General features: G+C 39.1%; 1 protein-coding gene across 12 annotated transcripts in view; it reads left to right on the top strand.

Moving 5' to 3' along the window:
* ERC1 (ELKS/RAB6-interacting/CAST family member 1) overlaps positions 1–19,311 on the top strand; it is a 393,839-nt gene that overhangs the window by 203,799 nt on the left and 170,729 nt on the right. For all 12 annotated transcript variants that reach the window (XM_033404157.2, XM_004278987.3, XM_049694824.1 and 9 more), the window contains one exon: positions 11,967–12,127. In XM_033404157.2, coding sequence (XP_033260048.1) covers positions 11,967–12,127 — 161 coding nt within the window. The remainder of the gene's footprint in view (positions 1–11,966; positions 12,128–19,311) is intronic.

Below are 19,311 nucleotides of genomic sequence, written 5' to 3'. Positions count from 1 at the left end.
AGGTTTTCTCCATGTGGAATAACCAAATACATAATTTTAACTCAGGAAATTTCTTTCCAAAGCCTATAGGCAATGTATACAGCCCTCCTGTCATGTACTGTATCCTGTTACCTTGACTTCCCAGCAGCGCAGAAACAATTGTTTTTCAGGAGAGAACTTACCAGAGCTCGAAGTTCAAGGGAAAGTCTTGTCATTCCTCCTCTTTTCGTATTTCTTTTCCTGAGTTACCCAGATGCAGAAAAGTGCAAAATGATAATTGTCCCATCTTCTTCGCCGGAGACAGAAAGTGTGATGCTATCTAGATTATTTCTGTCCTTCTTTCTTACGGGCATAGAATAGGAGCCGTGGAGTTTATGTGGACCTGGGAAACTATTAAGTTTATATTTTACTTGATTCTGGTGCAACCTGTTTGTTGCTAAGATAAGCAAGTTATAGGAGACATTAATCAAGTAACAGTCTCCGGAAAAAATAGTTTTCAGTGCTTAATTCAGATTTTTACCTTTTAGTTTTGATGCTGTGTTACCAAGAAATCACCTAAGGAGAGTTGGCAGTGAGATAAACACTGGCCCTTTCAAAGCCTTTTTCCACCCTCAGTCACTCAGATGATGAGAGTCCTACCAGTAGGGGGACATTTGCTTTGCTTTGAAAATGCACCCACATTTTACTGATGTCTGATTTTTCAAGCTCCACTTTGGAGTGATGAGTGCTTATTTTAGGATTTATCTACCCAAGCCCTCTGTGCTGTTTTTTTAAAAAAAAAAAAGGAAAATTGAGATGGCTTGAAAAAGAAGCATTTCCTTCACATTGTTGTGTTTCCACTCTTTTAAAATTGATCTTCAGTTGAAGATTTGTTACCACAGCATAATGTTACTGGAAACCTAAAGGCAGCTACCAGTGAAGGAATACAGCCAGTCAGTGTGAACTTAGCTCCCCTGCATGTCAGCCTCAACTGTGTGGGTACTTGCGAGCCACATGCATTGTTAAGCATTATTAAGCGTCCTAAGGGAATGTGAAGCATATTTTGAGGGACAGTAAAAACACGTTGTAAATTCTTCACCCATGGAGCACATTAATTATCAAAAGTGTCATTTGCTGATTTCATCTGGCATTGTCGAATATTGGAGAAATCCAACTGTATATAAAACGTCAAGAAATCTAGTGGCTCCGAAAGTTGAACTGTGGCCTCTGTGGTTTCTTCAGTGCTGTTATCTGTGACTTCTGCCCATGTTTGGGTTCTTTAGAAAGTCCGGAATAAAAGGTAGTAGTAATGCCTGACAGTCCCTAAGTCTAACATTCTGCTGAATTCAGTGGCACCTGTTACCATTAGGTTACCTCAAGAATCACGTATATCTTATTTTCAATAAACAGAATAGAGAGTTGTAATCAACACTGTCATATGTCATATGCATTCAAATGGGGACTAAAAAAACCAAAATATTTAAATTCTTATTTTAGGGGCATCTGATTCATTTTGAAGTGCCCACTCTCTTCAGCGAACCTATTGGAGTTAATTTTGCTGTGCCTCTCATCCTGCATTTCAGCAGATGTTGCCCCCCACCCCCAAAAGCCCCCGAGCATCTGTGCTCTGCACCTTCGTCCCCATATTGTTCAGTGCCTTCTTGCCCTAACCCAGCTCTTCCACTCTTCTCATCCCTTTTACATTTCCTGCTAGGTCACCAGAATTCACAGATTCATCTATCTTCACTTATTCACCCATTCAACAAATACTCATTGAGTATCTGCTCTGTGCCTGGCCCTGGCACAAACACTCTTATTTTACTTCTTGGACCACGTTCACCTTCTTTGCCCGAAGTGTAATCTGGCCTCTCCCCTGCAAACTCCCCACAGCCCTTCCTGGTGGTCAGTAAATGTGAACTCCGTCTTGCTTCGTGTTACCCTTCAGACCTCTGGTCCATCACACCCATGTAAGAGCCTCTGCTTCCTCAGGGCTCATGCTGTTCAGCTGTAGTGTGAAGCTTTTCCCTGCAGGCTTTTGCTGCCTCACCAGCTTCAGCATCTGTGTGGATAACCCACTTGTCTGTCCTCTCTGCTTCCGGGCCCGAGAGGTCGCCGCCTTTCTTCATTCCATATCTGGCATCCTAGACCTTGCTAACCCAGTCCACCTCCAGCCCACTCATTATAGCGTCCTCCTCTCAGATCACACTTTGCTGTCATTTCAGCTTTCAGGTTTCCACTGCAACTATGTTTCTTGAGTTTCTTTGTCTCTTTTTGCTTTATACCAATCCACTGGCCCTGGCTTGGCGTCCCTCTCTGTTCAGCTTAGATTCCTTGGGCCATTATTTTAGTCATTCTGATTTTAACATTCTAAATCATCTCGCTCCTCTGTTTGGTCACATCCTTTGGTACCTCTGTTGCTCTGGGGGGAAAAGCCAAAAGCCCCTCGTATGGCCTGCACAGCGCTGCATCTGCCCGCTTCCTCCTTTCCTGCCACGTGTGCACCCTTCTTCCTCTTGCTCTCAGGGCTTGCGATGCTTTCATCTTCTCTTGTAGGTATATGCATTCCCACTTCAGGGTTTCTAAACTTGCTGGGTGCTGGAGCTGGAATGCTCTTTTCCTCCCCATCTGCTCCTTGACTTTCTTGGGGAAACTTTCTCTAGGCCCACAAAACATGGATCAAAGTCTCATGTTACTTTTTTTTTTTTTTTGAGGTACGCGGGCCTCTCACTGCTGTGGCCTCTCCCGTTGCGGAGCACAGGCTCCGGACGCGCAGGCTCAGCGGCCATGGCTCAGGGGCCCAGCCGCTCCGCGGCATGTGGGATCTTCCCGGACCGGGGCACGAACCCGTGTCCCCTGCATCGGCAGGTGGACTCTCAACCACTGCGCCACCAGGGAAGCCCTCATGTTACTTATTCTCATGGCGTCTTGTTCTTCCTTACATAAAACTATTCATGATTTATGATTATACATTTACAAATACTATTAGTTAATGACTGTATCTCTACATGGAGCACTAGGGAAGCACGTGTATTTCTATTAAGCCCTGGTGGTATAATGCACAGTGCCTGGCACATGGAGGGAGTTAAGTACCTGGGGGGGTGGGGAGCGGATGGGAGAGAAGGGAGAGAAAGGACGGATAGAAAGATGCAAAAGTGGGCACAGGCACACTCCCCAGAGGGATTCCTTAGGTACAGTTGTGGGAGGCTGTTTTAGGACTTTTTGAACACTGATACATTGTAGCAAAGCAGCATTAACTGTGAACAGCAGTGGAGTCTGACCGCCTTCTGACCGCCTGGGTTGGAACCCTAGCTCTGCCTCCTCCGGCTGTGTGCCCTGGGGTTAGGCACTTAAACTCTGAACCTGCTTCCTCTTCTGTAAAACTGATGCTAACAATAATGCCACCTCATAGGATCCTCGTGAGGATGATGAGGCAACATATATAAAAGGCTTAGCGCATTCAAAGTATTCAGATAATGTAAGTTGCTCTTATTATTATTGTAATAGCTATAGGTATTCCATATTCATAAAATACCGCACTATTGGTATATACCTGGTCAAAGAATTACCATGCTTTGACAAAGAGAACATATGGGGATAAAGAGACGATTTCTAGTATAAATACTAGCATAAATCTCTTGGGAATTCTGTGAATTCAAATTCTCATTAGTAGTGGTTGTGAGGTACCTAAAGCAGTTTGTTAGGAGAAGGTAGGGGAATGTATGTATGTAGTTATGTATATAAGTTCTCATTAATACTTCAAACATGCTTCTCAACTCAAGAGCTAGATAACTTTTTTTGGGGGGGGGCTTGTATAACAGAGTGGGTCTTAATCTAGAATTTCATTGAAATCAGGAAAACTAGGGGACTTATACGAAAATCTGACTTACAGAATTACATTAATGTAAATGTAATGTAAATTACATTTACATTAATGAATGCTTAACCTCTAGATAATCTTCTTTTTGTATCCCTCCTTTTTTCTTCTAATCATTTCTTTCTCCTTTGGAGACTTATGCCTCTTATCTTCCCAAGAAACTGTAACAAGATTTTCCATAAGCATCTTGGAAACTACAAAAAGTATTTTGCTCTTCGTTGTGGAACAGAAGAAGGAGGGAAACTTGAAGATGCAGTCTCTGCCAGCACCTACCTGAAGCGCCCAGTTGCTTTGCTCTCTTAGGGAAAATGGGTCTGTGGTAAAGCCATGATTTGTTCCCTTCTTATTCTGAGTAAAAGTTTATTAGCTTGTGATTTAAGCAAACCATCTGGTCCTGCTGGCACTGTACACTGTCAGCCTTGAACTTTCTCCTTAATATTTTAGTGGAGGCAGTTAGGTTACATACTTGAATCCCAGCTCTGTTTTTTTTTAAATGTCTTATAGCGTGTGCTTTCGAGAATCATACTGTGACCTGGAGCACATTTTAAAATTGTGGAGAATTTCTTCATTGTTCGGTGTGGTATGTATCTCCTCTTCTACTCGGCTTTCATTACCTTCGTTTCTCAGTGTCTGTACCCAGAACTACACAACAACTGCTGTGTGGTGGGCACAGAGCGGGGTGGGTGTCCAAGTGGAGACAGCTGAATGTGTTCTCTGGGACTGTGGGAAAGTAACAGAAAGTGCAGAATTTCCATCTGGCTTTGAAGCTGTTTCCCTGGCTTGGAACCAGAGCACAAATCAGGTGATTAGCTGGAAATCCTGGTTCATGGCACCGTTCTTGCATTGAATGCTAAAGTGCTTTAAAGCTTATTTGGATGTATGTATGATCTGAGGTGGAAATACCTTGACACCTTGACCTGGCACTCAAATGGGTGGGAAAATTAAGCAATCTTTAAGAAAATTATGTTTTACTAACAAGGAAATTCTATAAGTTCAAGTTTGGAATGAAAGATAAAACATATCTGTAACCATGGCAGACTAGATGCTGGGAAAATAACTTCCACAGAAACAATTGAAGATGGCTGATAAAATATGCATTCATAAGTTGTCAAGAATGTAGAAAATTCTCAGGCCAGGGGATGAACAGAGAGGGAATTCAAAGATAAGTACTTGGTAAGCTGTTGAACTTGAACGTTGGTTTTTGTATCTTGGCAGGACAAAAGAAAATGTCCATGGCAGCCCAAGGTAGAGAGTCTAAGAGACAAACCTCCCCCCTTTTTATAAAAAGGGTCCATAACACCCAGAATTGGTCCTTTGAAAACACTGAGAAATTTGACTGGCCTTGGGTGAGACTAAAAGAGAAAAAGAAAGAAGGCACAGTGAGCAAGCAACTTTTGGAATGATAAAGGGCTCCTAACTCCAAGTCCTGCCAGTATTGAAAAGATACAAGGATATCTTTGCCAGTACATTTGAAGATTTAGACTAAGTGAGCAAATGCCAAGGAAAATGAAACTCAGCAAAGCTAGCTAAATATGAAAAAGAAAACCTGAAAGAAAAAAAAAGAGTTGGTAATAAAATTTTTTCCCACAAATTTGAAGCCCAGAGAGTTATATTGGTGATTTTTAATAAACATACAAGGAGCAAATCATTTCAATCTTATAGAAACAATTCCAGAAAAATAAAAAAGAGGGACATATTTTATAAGGCCAGCATAACTTCATATCAAAACTTGACAGAGTTAATACAGGAAAGTAAAAGTTTAGGCCTGTCTCAAGCACGAACATAAATACAGAAATTCCTGAACAAAATATCGCTGGAGTCCAAGGTGAGTGTGTGTGAAGAGGAAAGATATGCTTGAAGGAGTGAGGTTCATTCCAGGATTTTAATAGTGGTTTCATTAGAAGACTACTTACTGTAGTCTACCACATTGAAATGTGATAGGAGAAAAGTCATATAATCATCTCAAGAAATGCAGAAACTTTATATTAATTTATAATTTAAAAAAATTCTTAACTAGCTAGTAGTAGACGGGAATTTCCTTAACCTGTCAAAGGACAGCTATTAAAAATTATACTACTTACTTATGGATAAAACTTTTAAAGTATTCTATTTATGATCAGAAATGAGACAGAGTACGTGCTGTCAACATCTTTGTAGACTTTCTGGGCTCTGCAGTAAGGCAAGTAAAAGAAATAAATACTATAAGGATTGGAAGGTAAGCGAGAAAACTATCATTAAGATATGAATGTTTGTCTACATAGTAGAGAAAAAGTCCATAAAGACTATTTAAGTAGACACTAGATACAGTGTAAGTTTATAGAAATCAGTGGCATTTCTATAGCCTGCACCAAAATGAAAATTACATTTTTAAAAAAAGATAATATTTAATATAGCATTTAAAAAAGTATAAAGTTCCAAGGAATAAGTATTATTAGAATGTTCAAGATCATTATGGGGGAAATTATAAATCTTTTCTGAAAGATATTAAAGTCCTAAATATACATCTCTTCCATATATCTCTTCCATGAACTGTTGTAGAACAGTGCCCGGATTATGCTAGACTCAGGAAATATTTTTTGCAGAAATTCAAAAATAGCTAAGATGCTCTTGAAAAGAGAACACCATTTCTCTTAGATGTCAAACCTTATAAAGCTATAATAATTAAAATAATGTGGTTTTGGTGTAGGAATAGGCAAACCAGTGGATCATAATAGAAAGCATAGAAACATATCCATGTTTACGGGGATACTGGATGGATGTCAAAGGTGAAGGTAGAATGGATTTTTCAATAAATGGTTCTGAGACACTGATCAGTGTTATTGCTAAAAGTGAGACAGTCATTATGTGATATAATATGATGTACACACCTTGCCTATGGAGTACTGTTGTCAGAAAGACCAAACAAACCCAAATCTCATGAAGCCTTTACCTATTACTTTCAGTTTACAAGAAACATGAGGACCAGAGCAACACCACAAACAGTATCATTAAAAAAAACCAGTCAACTGAATCCAAAATGTGGGTCATTCTATAAGACAAGTGACTCATTTTCGCTAAGAAGTTAATGGCATGGGAACTTTAAAATGTAAAGCAATAGGGCAGTTGTCCAAGCACCTTTCAATCAAAAGAATATTCTTCCCTCATTGAATTGCCTTGACACTCTTGTGTCAAAAATTAGTTTACCATAAAAGTTAGGGTTTATCTCTGGATTCTCAGTTCTTTTCCATTGGTCTCTTTGTCCATCCTTATGCCAGTACCATCCTGAAACTCTGTAGTAAGTTTTGAAGTCAAGAAGTATGAGTCCTCTTTCCCCCCACCCCCAGATTACTTATTTTAGCTGTCTTTCATTTCCATATGAGTTTTAGGGTCAGCTTGTCAGTTTCTGGGAAAAAGAGAGCTTTTATAGGGATTTTGTTGAACCTGTAGATCAGTTTGGAGAGTATTGCCATCTTAATATTACATCTTTCAATCCATGAACATGTTGTCTTTCTATTTATTTAAATCTTTAATTTCTTTTAGCAACCTTTTATAGTTTTCAACAGAAACCTTGCTCTTTTTTTTTTTGCTAAATTTATACCTAGGTGTTTCCTTCTTTTTTATGCTATATTAAATGGAATTGTCTTCTTACTTTCATTTTTGGAATGTTCATTGTGTATCGATATACAGTTGATTTTTGTATATTGATCTTGTATCCTGTAACCTTTGTATACTTATTTGTTTACTTTTTTAAAAATTTATTGGGCTTCCCCGGTGGCGGAGTGGTTGAGTGTCCGCCTGCCGATGCAGGGGACATGGGTTCGTGCCCTGGTCCGCGAAGATCCCACATGCCACGGAGCGGCTGGGCCCGTGAGCCATGGCCGCTGAGCCTGCGCGTCCGGAGCCTGTGCTCTGCAACGGGAGAGGCCACAACAGTGAGAGGCCCGCGTACTACACACACACACAAAAAATTATTTATTTTTGGCTGTGTTGGGTCTTTGTTGCTGCGCATGGGCTTTCTGTAGTTGCAGCGAGTGGGGGCTACTCTTTGTTGCGGTGCACGGCCGTCTCATTGCGGTGGCTTTTCTTGTGGAGCATGGGCTCTAGGCATGTGGGCTTCAGTAATTGCAGCACACGGGCTCAGTAGTTGTGACTTGCGGGCTCTAGAGTGCTGGCTCAGTATTTGTGACGCACGGGCTTAGTTGCTCCGCGGCATGTGGGATCTTCCCGGACCAGGGCTCGAACCCATGTCCCCTGCGTTGGCAGGTGGATTCTCAACTACTGCACCACCAGGGAAGCCCCTATTTGTTTACTTTTTAAGACGGATTCCTTAGGATTATTCTCTTTATAAGATTATATCATCTTCAGCTAGAGAAAATTGTATGTCTTCCTTTCCAATATGGATGCCTTTAAATTTTTTGCAGCTTACTTTTTACTGGCTATCATCTCTAGTACAATATTAAACAGAAGTGGTGAGAACAGACATCCTGGTCTTGTTCTTGGTCTTAGAGGGAAAGCATGCAGTCTTTCATCACTAAAAGTTTTTCATAGATGCCATTTATTGGCTTGAGGAAGTTCTCCTCTATTCCTAGTTTCTTGAATATTTTTATCATGAAAGGGTTTTGGAAATTGTCAGATGCTTTTTCTATATCTTTTGAAATGATCATGTGGTTTTTGCCATTATTTTATTAATATGATTTATTACATTTATTTTATATGTTAAACCAACCTTGCATTCTTGGGATAAATCTCAATTTTTATATCTTGCTGGCTTTGATTTTATAGTATTTTTTGCATCTATAGTCATAAGGGGTATTCCTCTAAGCTTTCTTTTTTTCTTTCTTCGGCTGTGTTTTTTCTGATTTTATCAGAGTTTCTGTGTCATGATCCTTATTTTCTCTTGTTTTTTTGGCACTGCATGTGCAAAGTCCATCTTCTGTATATTTCTGCCTCCTAATCTGGAATCAGTAATTTTTCCAAGGAGCCCATTCAGTTTAGTGAGAAACCGTAACCTTAGAGCTGTGGTCCTCAGTGCTGTTGACTGTCATTGCTTTTACCTCTGGAGTGGTGAGGACGTAGGTGTGCGTTTTGCTCTTAGATCCAGGTTATACTCCTATGGTGGGCCCTTCTTTTATATGCATGAGTAAACATAATTTTGGATGAAATAAAAGTAATACCATTTTTTCAGTGTTCATAAACTGATAAAACTGAGTAGTGATTTATTTTGGAATATATGCATCAGAGGTAAAAATAAAGAAATGCAAGGAAATAAGTACACAAATTAAGAATAGCGATTACCTATCACAGGAGAGTCAGAGAATACAGTTGGATAATTGCACTTAACAAAAGCTACTGGGTCGTGAGTATATAAGTGTGTGTTTTGCTCTTAGCTCTAGAATATATACATACACCTTTTATCAGTGCATATGATATTTCAGATGGATCATTTATGAAATTTAAAGGTTATGTGCAATATAAAACATTGTTAAATTATTTTTCCTATAATTTATAAGTTGTCTTTAAGTAATTTCTGATCTTTTGCCAAGTAGGCCCAAAGTACCTTCCTACCATGACTGTGAAGTCCTTCTACCGTTCTCAGTGCTGAGCCTATTGGATATCCATGTTGATAAAAATGAGTCTGACCATTACACCATATTAAAAAATCAATTGCATATACGTTATATATTTAAATGTGAATGTATAGTCCAAGAAAGGATTTAGAAGAAAGGATAATATCCTCATGACCTTGAGGTTGACAAAATTGTCATGTTCATTATACAAAAAGCTCTGAACATAAACATGTATAAAGGAAAGATTTTGTTAAATGCCATTAAAATTTAAAACTTCTGTTTATCAAAAGTGCTTTCAGTAAATTTTGCTATTTTTGCACAGTGGAATATCATAGTTATGAGAATTACAGAACTACAGTTTTACCCAGCAATGTAGATGAATCTCACAGATATAACACCAGGGGGGGGAAATCTGTGCTTAAAATCTGTGCTTAAAATTACTATGTAATTCCATTTGTATAAAGTTAAAACAAATAGACAAAACTAATCTGGAGTGTTAGAATAATGGTTACTCTTAATCTAGAAAAGGGGTATGGGGGGGTTGGGGTGATGGTAATGTTCTGGTTATTGGTCTGTGCTCTTTATATGGGTTTGTTCACTTAGAATTCTTTAGGTTATACATTTATAATTTTTGTATATTTTTCTTTATTTATGCTGTATTTCAATAAATATTTACTAAAAACTTTAGATGCATAAGAGTATGTATAGAGTGGGCTTACCTTTGTATAGGAAAAGGAGGAATAGTTTATACATGCTTGCTTGTGTATGTATAAGATATCTCTGCAAGTTATGTAAGAAACTGACACCGTTGCTTGCCTGGAGCAGTGAAGGACAGGATGGGAGGGAGATGTTGTGAGATACGCTTAAGTTCATAAAAGGTGGACACATCTCACTATTTATTAGACCTTCTATAAATGATGCTGTTGATGGCTGATTTTGTGTTGTAAGAGTATACCTTGGGGCATAATTTAATCTAGTTTTTGCTAAGATTTTATATGAATTAAACTGATAACGTAGAATCATCCTTATTGACAGTTTTCCAAAAGGCAGGCAGTTATATGTTCTTGTAAAGCTTGCTGATATGTGAATACATATCCAAAGAGATCTGCATAAATAAGAAAAAATCTCACAGCAACTGGGACTGTCAGGAGGCTGTTTAGCTCAGAGCATTAACTTGATCACTTCCGAGAAGATATCCAAAGTAAAATAATTCAGGTGCCAAAAAACTAAGTGTAACTTTTTAACAGCTGTTACCAGTCCATCTACCTACACTCACCTCTACCTCTGGAAAGGATTATAACCAAGATTATTTCTTGTCAAGTAGCAAACTGACTGTAAACTCTTGTGATTGGTATACTTGGCTGTTTGATTTTCTGGTTGAGGTTGTTTTTAGGTAATAACAGATATTTTGGCAACATCTTTTCGCCTCTGAATTAAGATGAACGTGTTTATTTAAATCTGATTTTGGAAGCACCCGGAGTAAGTGGAAATAACTGATAAAGTACAGAACTTGCTCTCTTAGTTTCTTGTGTTTTAGCATTCTGTCTTCTTTCTCTCATGTTTTTACAGGTCTTTTATTTTATTTAGTTATTTTAAAATAAATTTATTTATTTATTTATTTATATTTTTGTCTGTGTTGGGTCTTCATTGCTGCACGTGGGCTTTCTCTATTTGTGGTGAGTGGGGGCTACTCGTCGTTGCGGTGCGCGGGCTTCTCATTGCAGTGGCTTTTCTTGTTGTGGAGCATGGGCTCTAGGCCTGCGGGCTTCAGTAGTTGTGGCACGTGGGCTCAGTAGTTGTGGCTCACAGGCTCTAGAGTACAGGCTCAGTAGTTGTGGTGCACGGGCTTAGTTGCCCCACGGCATGTGGGATCTTCCCAGACCAGGGCCCGAACCTGTGTCCCCTGCATTGGCAGGCAGATTCTTAACCACTGCGCCACCACGGAAGTCCTTTACAGGTCTTTTAAAAGCATTCTGTCTCTTCTCTATCTGGTCATATATTTTTTTTCTTCCTGCCTTCCTCAAAAAATCTCTACCTACCTAGCTTTAGAGCAGGAAATTATCCGATTGAATTCTAGCTGTTTCTTTAACAAGAAATTCTTTGTAATGGTATAAACAGAAGAATCTTAGTTTGAACGAATAAAAATGACTCATTTATGTTTATTCTGCATCTGGTATTAGTCAAGTTTATGGCTTTTATTTCCTAAAATCCTTCTAGAAATATTTATTATGATTTTGTTCCTTATATTTTTATCTGCATTATATTGTTATTTCCATGGAAGTTTCTGGACTGTTTCCAAATAAATTCCTTAGAAGGGATTGTTTCTGGCACAGTGTTACTTCTGATGCCCTTAACATTTGTCAAAAAGAAAATGAGGGTTTTTTGGACCTAAACTGAGAAGAATTATAGTGGAGGGAAGATGAAAGATGTATTTCTTTAACTGCCATTTATGTCTGATCCTGCGAGAGTACAGAATTTTTGATGGGTGTGTCTTCAATTTTGTGGACCCAGGCGTTGCCCACTGCCCAGCTCCTCTGACTATACCTGGCCCAGATGCTCAGTTTCTGACCTTTGTGTGTTGATCATAGGTGGAGGAGTTGCTGATGGCCATGGAGAAGGTAAAGCAGGAGCTGGAGTCCATGAAGGCGAAGCTGTCCTGCACTCAGCAGTCGCTGGCAGAGAAGGAGACTCATTTGACCAACCTTCGGGCCGAGAGAAGAAAACACTTAGAGGAAGTTCTGGAGATGAAGTAAGTTCTATAATATTGGTCTTCAGGCGTATGCTTAGTAGAAATACTTGTCCTCATCGCTTTCATCTTCTGGCCCTGTTTGTCACGCCTGACCCACTTAGCCTAATTTTAATGCTCACTTGTGTTTCTCACTCCTTAGAACAAATTTGGGACAAATCCTGGTCAAATGGAAACTTTTTTTGCCTCCCTGTCACTGAATTTTGCAGTCCTCTAGAGTGTATGTATCCGTATGCAACTGTGTCTCTGAAATTCCTAAAACCTTCTGGAAAGTTCTGGCAAGTTGTTGAGCTTTCTGAGGAAGATAACCATTGCTCCTGAGGACATACGATGGCTAGGCAATTTTTAAAAACATGTTTTATTATAAACATTTCCAAAGGTACACAAAAGTAGAGAATAGTATAATGAACCTCCTTATACCCATCCCCCATATTTAACCATTAATATTTGCCACGCCCTCCAGTCAGCTTTTACAGAATTGTCACTTCTAGCAGAACCTTTCTTTACATCATTTTCCTACTTCCCAGGCATCTTGCAGCTTCCTTGAGATAGTCTGTTGTGAAGGCTGTATATATCTGCTCTGCATAATACAGCTGCTTCTTTTTCTCCTCTGTGACTTTGAAAAGTTCTGGTTTCCTTCTCTTCAGAACAAGTATGTCTCTTTTTTAAGTCCCTTAGTACTTTCTCCATCACTCCGATCCCCACCCCTATGTAATTGTCCTGCTCTCATTTTCCTGAAACCAAGTCTATGCTGGGACCCCTCGGTTACCTTCATCACCTCAGCAGTTACCTGTGTTTTTGTCGTCTTCTCTTCTGACTCAGAGGAGATACCGTCTCTCCTTCACCAAGCTCCCTTCTTATTTCTATCACAGATTTAAGCTCTGGTTCCCTCCTCTGCAATCTGTCTCCATTAATTTTCTTTCACATAATCTTTGCTCACTTTCTGTTAGTTCCTTCTTCTCTGCAATAAATACGCACTCTCTCTGACCTAAAGTAAACAGTCTTTCTGAGCCCAGCCAGTGCTTGAAGCTAACATCCCCTCTTCTGCTACTTTGAACTATCAATAAATGTTGAATATGAGAATTACAAAGTAGCAGAGGACCTTGCCATGACACCTCGGCATGAATTTTCATGGGGCATGATTGTTTTGTTATCATGACGGCAGCCCAGGAGTTGAGGAAACAAATGTCGGGGTGTCCCCTGTGCTTATGAATTGTTAGGACACAGTGGGAGGTTAAGCGAGCCTGATCTTTTAGAAAAGTATTACAGGTGATGTGCTCTCGGAAGTGACAGATAACTGGAGCCAGAAATAGGTTGATGCGCAGGGAGAACGGGGAGAATTGAGGGTTCTGAGTATCATGATGAGAAAGTTTGCTTCTTACGACCAGGTTAGTAGAAGCAGTTTAAGACAAGGTTTTATCACTGATGATAAGAACATAGAAGAAAGATGGATATAATATTCGGGAATACAAGGTATCGATGCGATACTCCTAAGCACAAACAGGCCCTGCTAAAGCAACGGGATAGGAGTATTGTTTCGTTTTCTCTGTGTACCAGTGTCTTGACTCGACTTGTCAGATCTTTCCCACTCAGTTCAAGTGTCCATAGCAAAACTGTGGTGGATTTGTAAAGGAATTTTCCTTTATTATTAGGACTTTGAAAAGATATGAAAGAACTTTTTAAAGAATGCTTGACTTTAAACCATTAAAAGGGAATTGTGTGTGATTTTTTTGTTTTATTATTATTATTTTTGGAACCACAGTGCTAAACTTTCTTATGGACTTCCCTTGCCAACCCAGGTTAGAGATTACATTTCAGAAAAATACTGTGATTTGCAAAACTGTTTTTGGTAAGATCAAGCACTCACACACTAAGGCATGGGATAAGTAATTAAAGTACTCAGGGAATTTATAAGTGGTATAGAAATTTGATGACTAAACATTGAATAAAAGTTCTAGAAATAAGGTGTTAAAGCCTGGCTCTGACAGGTGACCTGTGTCTTAAATCACCTTCCTCATCTGCTCCGGAGATACTACTACAGCATCATGCTGTTCCTAGATTTTCTACAAGATTTTTGTCATGCAGATTTACTGACTTAAAGTTTTTAAAGTAGTCCTTGCTTTAATTTGCACTTAAATTTCTCCTTGTCGTTGCCTCTCATTTTCATATCTTAATAAAATGGTTGTTTAATACCTTTCTTTTAACAAATTAAGCACTTCAGGCCAAATCGTCTATCCAAACATGCTGTTGAGAGTGGTGGCTAATCCCAAACTCCTAGTGTATCCCTCCTCCACTCTCTGTTCTCCTTTGGTAACCATAAGTTTGTTTTCTATGTCTGTGGGTCTATTTCTGTTTTGTATATAAGTTCATTTGTATCTTTTTTTTTTTTTTTTTTTTTAGGTTCCACATGTAAGTGATATCATGATATTTGTCTTTCTCTGTCCGGATTACTTCACTTAGTATGATTATCTCTAGGTCCATGCATGTTGCTGCAAATGGCATTATTTCATTCCTTTTTATGGCTGAATAATATTCCAGTGTGTGTGTGTGTGTATACATATATATGTATAAATATATAAAACATATCTTCTTTATCCGTTCATCTGTTGATGGACATTTAGGTTACTTCCATATCTTGGCTATTATAATAGAGCTGCAATGAACACTGGGTTGCATGTATCTTTTTGAATTATGGTTTTCTCTGGATATATGCCCAGGAGTGGGATTGCTGGATTATATGGTAACTCTATTTTTAGTTTCTTAAGGAACCTCCGTACTGTTCTCCATAGTGGCTGTATCAGTTTACATTCCCACCATCAGTGTAAGAAGGTTCCCTTTTCTCCACGCCCTCTCCAGCATTTATTGTTTGTAGATTTTTTTTGATGATGGCCATTCTTACTGATGTGAGGTGATATCTCATTGTTGTTTTGATTTGCATTTCTCTAATAATTAGCGATGTTGAGCATTTTGTCATGTGCCTTTTGGCCATCTGTATGTCTTCTTTGGAGAAATGTCTATTTAGATCTTCTGCCCATTTTTTGATTGGGTGGTTTGTTTTTTGATATTGAGCTGTATGAGCTGTTTGTATATTTTGGAGATTAGCTACAGCAATTAATTGTACAGCACAGGGAAATATAGCCATTATTTTGTAAAAATTTTAAACGAAGTATAATGTATAAAAATATTGAATCATGGGCTTCCCTGGTGGTGCAGTGGTTGAGAGTCCATCTGCTAATGCAGGGGACACGAGTTTGTGCCCCGGTCCGGGAAGATCCCACATGCTGTGGAGCGGCTGGGCCCGTGAGCCATGGCCGCTGAGCCTGCACGTTCGGAGCCTGTGCTCCGCAATGGGAGAGACCACAACAGTGAGAGGCCCGTGTACTGCAAAAACAAAAACCCAAAACAAACAAACAAAAATATTGAATCACTATGCTGTACACCAGAAACTAACATAATATTGTAAATCAACTATAGTTTAATTTTTTAAAGTTTGGCATACAAATATTAAGTAATAATTCATAAAACCTCAATCAAAAGCTGTACAATTGGGCTTCCCTGGTGGCACAGTGGATGGGAGTCCGCCGGCCGGTGCGGGGGGTGCGGGTTTGTGCCCCGGTCCGGGAGGATCCCACGTGCCGCGGAGCGGCTGGTCCCGTGGGCCATGGCTGCTGGGCCTGCGCGTCCGGAGCCTATGCTCCGCGGCGGGAGGGGCCACGGCAGTGAGAGGCCCGCGTACCGCACACACACAAAAAAAACAGCTGTACAATTAACCTAAGCATAATTATACACAAAACACTATGAATGACATATTGCGGGTTCTGATACAGTAAACTTTTGATTCCTTTTCACTGCATAGCTGACCAAGGGAATAGACTTTCTTCTGCTATGTTCTGGACTCCTCTCCATATGTTGAACAGTTTCTGCTAATCATCTGTCCTGGGTTGGGAGTGTCTCAGTTCTACAACTTTGCTCAGAATTTGCTTCGTTCATTGTCAATTTGCAAGGAGTTCACTCCCCCCAAGGAGTTCTGCATGGTATCTGCATCTAATTACTTGTGGCAAATAGTGAGAGCATACTTCCTGGAATGAAAGAGCCTGAATCTGTATTCTAACTCTGCTCCTTATGAGCTCTGTGTCTTCAGCAAGTTCTTTAGCCTTCTTGTGCTTCAGTCCCCTTATTTGTAAAATGGCAATGATGATTGTCCCTGCTTCATAGCATCTTCATCACAGTAGGATAAGAAATTGTTGCTATACGGGACTGAGAGCAGTGCCTGGCATAGGAAGCCCTTAGTAGTGGGTATTGTTAGCTTGCTGCGTGTACTTACTGGCAACAATTTGCAGGAAATCAGAAAAGTATTTGAGCAAAATGTAAAAGAAGAAAGGTAATATCCTATCTGTGGCTGTTGGCAATGACAAAAAGATTCTTCCTTCTGTAGTTATGGCAGGACCCACCATATTTTAAATGTGTTCATTGTTTTATTAATAATAACTGAACAAGTTAAAAGGACTTGTTTACTATAACCAGAGAACTTGAAATGCAGAAGAAATATGAAGGGAATGCAATGTGCACAAGAGCCTCAAACATGTGTGACTGAATCTGGAATAAGAAAAGTCTTCCGTGAAGAAAGGATGGTTGGCCTATTTGTAGAGACAGTCCTTCAGCAAAGCACCAGGATAGTCTAGTTTTCTGGAATAATCCTGAACTAGTCAAACCAAAAGGAATGCCCTGATAGTTCTCTTCTAACCCTAGTATTTATAATTGTAATTTCTGAGTGTCTGTTACAGACAGACGGCCGTGAGTCTGGGGAGATGTGGAGCTGTTCACCTGGTAACCTGCCAGTGTCTCAGAAGAAGCACTCAAGTTGCTTGGCTAGCCCTGGGGAGAAGGGACATATTCATTGGCAGATCTCATGTTGGTTCTTCTCCTCATGCTGTGGTTTTGTTAATCACTGTTTTTTTACTTCACTTTTATGTTAACCTCTTTGACTAAGAAAGAAGGGATGAACGGGAGAGGGAGGAAAGTAGTAAAATAACAACCATAATAAATTCTGAGTATCAGTTCAGGTCACGAGCTTCACTATCAGGATTTCTAGATGAGCTGATTCATTCTCCACTGCCCTGCATTCAAAGTCCTACTGCAGTCTCACCCTATGTTAGCATTATGAATACAGCTCAAAAGACTCACGTTTCATTTTGAGTAAACTTTTATCAAACTACGCATTTGACTATACTGAGAATTGGTTTGTTTCGGAAGGTGGTGGTGGAATCGCTGTTTGGTTTCTTTGAGAATCTAGAGCTGTGTGATAAATAGCGTCCCATTAATAAAGTTGCTAGAGAAGTCAGCGCTGTGGGCCACGTTATATACTCGTGAGATGACTTCTGGCTACAGAAAGATCTGACTTCCCACCCACGTAAAATAAATTTTCATATGTACCTAAGAAGAGTTCAGTAATATAATCTGAATTCTGGCATTTAAAAAATACTTGCCTTTTAATTTGAGAGAAAAATGCAGTATGCTTGGAATTAAGGAAGCTGTAGAAAATGGTTACTGGGAAAAGTTCAGGCTACTTGGGGTTAGTATAGTTAGGTGATCAATCTGTTTTACTTTGAATAATTAAAATGAGACTGTATTTTAAATTATTTTATCTCCTAATATTCTGTAGAATTTCATTTTAAAATTTATTGTAGATTTGCTGACATTAAAAAATAAAATCCCACTTGGGGATCTATGACGGCTTCCAAATTAACCACAAAATTGATAATAGTTGTGCAAATTATATGCTAGTAACAAATTGAAATGCCTTTTAAGATACGTAAGAACTAGAACATGTATACATTTTGCAAAGACACACTTATGTCTACTTCCACCAAGTGCCTTTGTTTGAGTCATTGGACATATGACAAAGGACTTTTAGTGGAGTTGGAAGCATTTTTCACAGTGGCCTGAAATACTGAGCTTTAAATATTTTGTGGGAAATCACATAAATTCTTATGAAAATTTCCTACACTTGAGTTGAAAAAGAAAGCAAAGTATGCTGTATAGTATAGCAATAAATAACACTAGTGGGACTGGTCCTAATTAAAATTATAAAGAAAAGTTTCTAACTCTTGACTTGGGGACTTCCTTCCTAGCCTTGGTTAACTCTTTAATTCTGTCCCCTCTTTTTCTACCCTCACATCCAGCTCTCTCATGCGTCCTACTTCACAGAATGTGTGGTATCAACTGTCAAACATCTTTTCTCATCAGAACTAAGAGTTTAGGTGGGGCTCTGAGTTGTTATGGACAGTGATGGAGATGGGTTAATTAAGTACAGTAATTACAGTATTTACAGTACAGTATTTGAGTTCCTTACCTCTCCCTGCTCCTAATGGTGACCGTGATGCTCAGCTTCTCACGAGATGAGGCACGAATATTTCAAATGTTTTTCTCAAATCGTTTTATTTTCTTGTGACCTGAATTAGAATCATTTACAAACAACCCTAATATCCCTTGCCCGTTCTCCTCCCTTAATCCTAAATCCATTCTACCTTTTAGCCATTTAAGGCCAGATGTAAATTCCAAACAGAAAAACCACTTTCCTGAAGAAATCATGCTTCCTAATAATTTTTTTCATTTAAAATGTCTTAAATGGCTGTGGTAATCTCTAAGTAAAGAGCTGAACTTTTCAGATAAAGGCCCCAAAGTCCCTCTCTTTTCCAGTTTTTACAATTCTGTCTTTCCCCCCTCAGTATATGGTTTGTGTGCAAGAATGTCCTCGCTTGTGCAGGGATGAAATTAAGAATATAGGTCATCCTCTTTTTCCTAAAGGGGAAAGGAGTGGGATTATTGTCCTACTTCTTACTTATCTTTTTATTTTTTTCTCTACTGGAGGTGTAGGATGAACCCTAGTCCCTTTGTTTAATACAATTGAAACAGTTAAAGGGACAACTATTCCAGGTAGGTAACCTAATGCCTTAAGCTAATTGCAATACTCATTTTAAGAAAATTTTTTACATAATATACCATTATGAGAGGGTTTTTCAGTTTGGGATTAAAAAAAAAAATCTTTTCCTTTCAGGATCTTCATTCTCTGTGTCCCTCAGAGTACCATAAAGGTATTTACTCATTCTGTAAATGGATAAAACTTCCCTCAAACTTTGTATGTGGAAATAGTAATCCATTTATTTAATCATAAGCTTTTCCTGGCT

This window comes from Orcinus orca, chromosome 11 (assembly GCF_937001465.1).
Source record: "Orcinus orca chromosome 11, mOrcOrc1.1, whole genome shotgun sequence".
Lineage (NCBI taxonomy): Eukaryota > Metazoa > Chordata > Mammalia > Artiodactyla > Delphinidae > Orcinus > Orcinus orca.
Note: the sequence above shows the minus strand (reverse complement) of the source record. Positions and strands in the feature narration are given on the sequence as shown.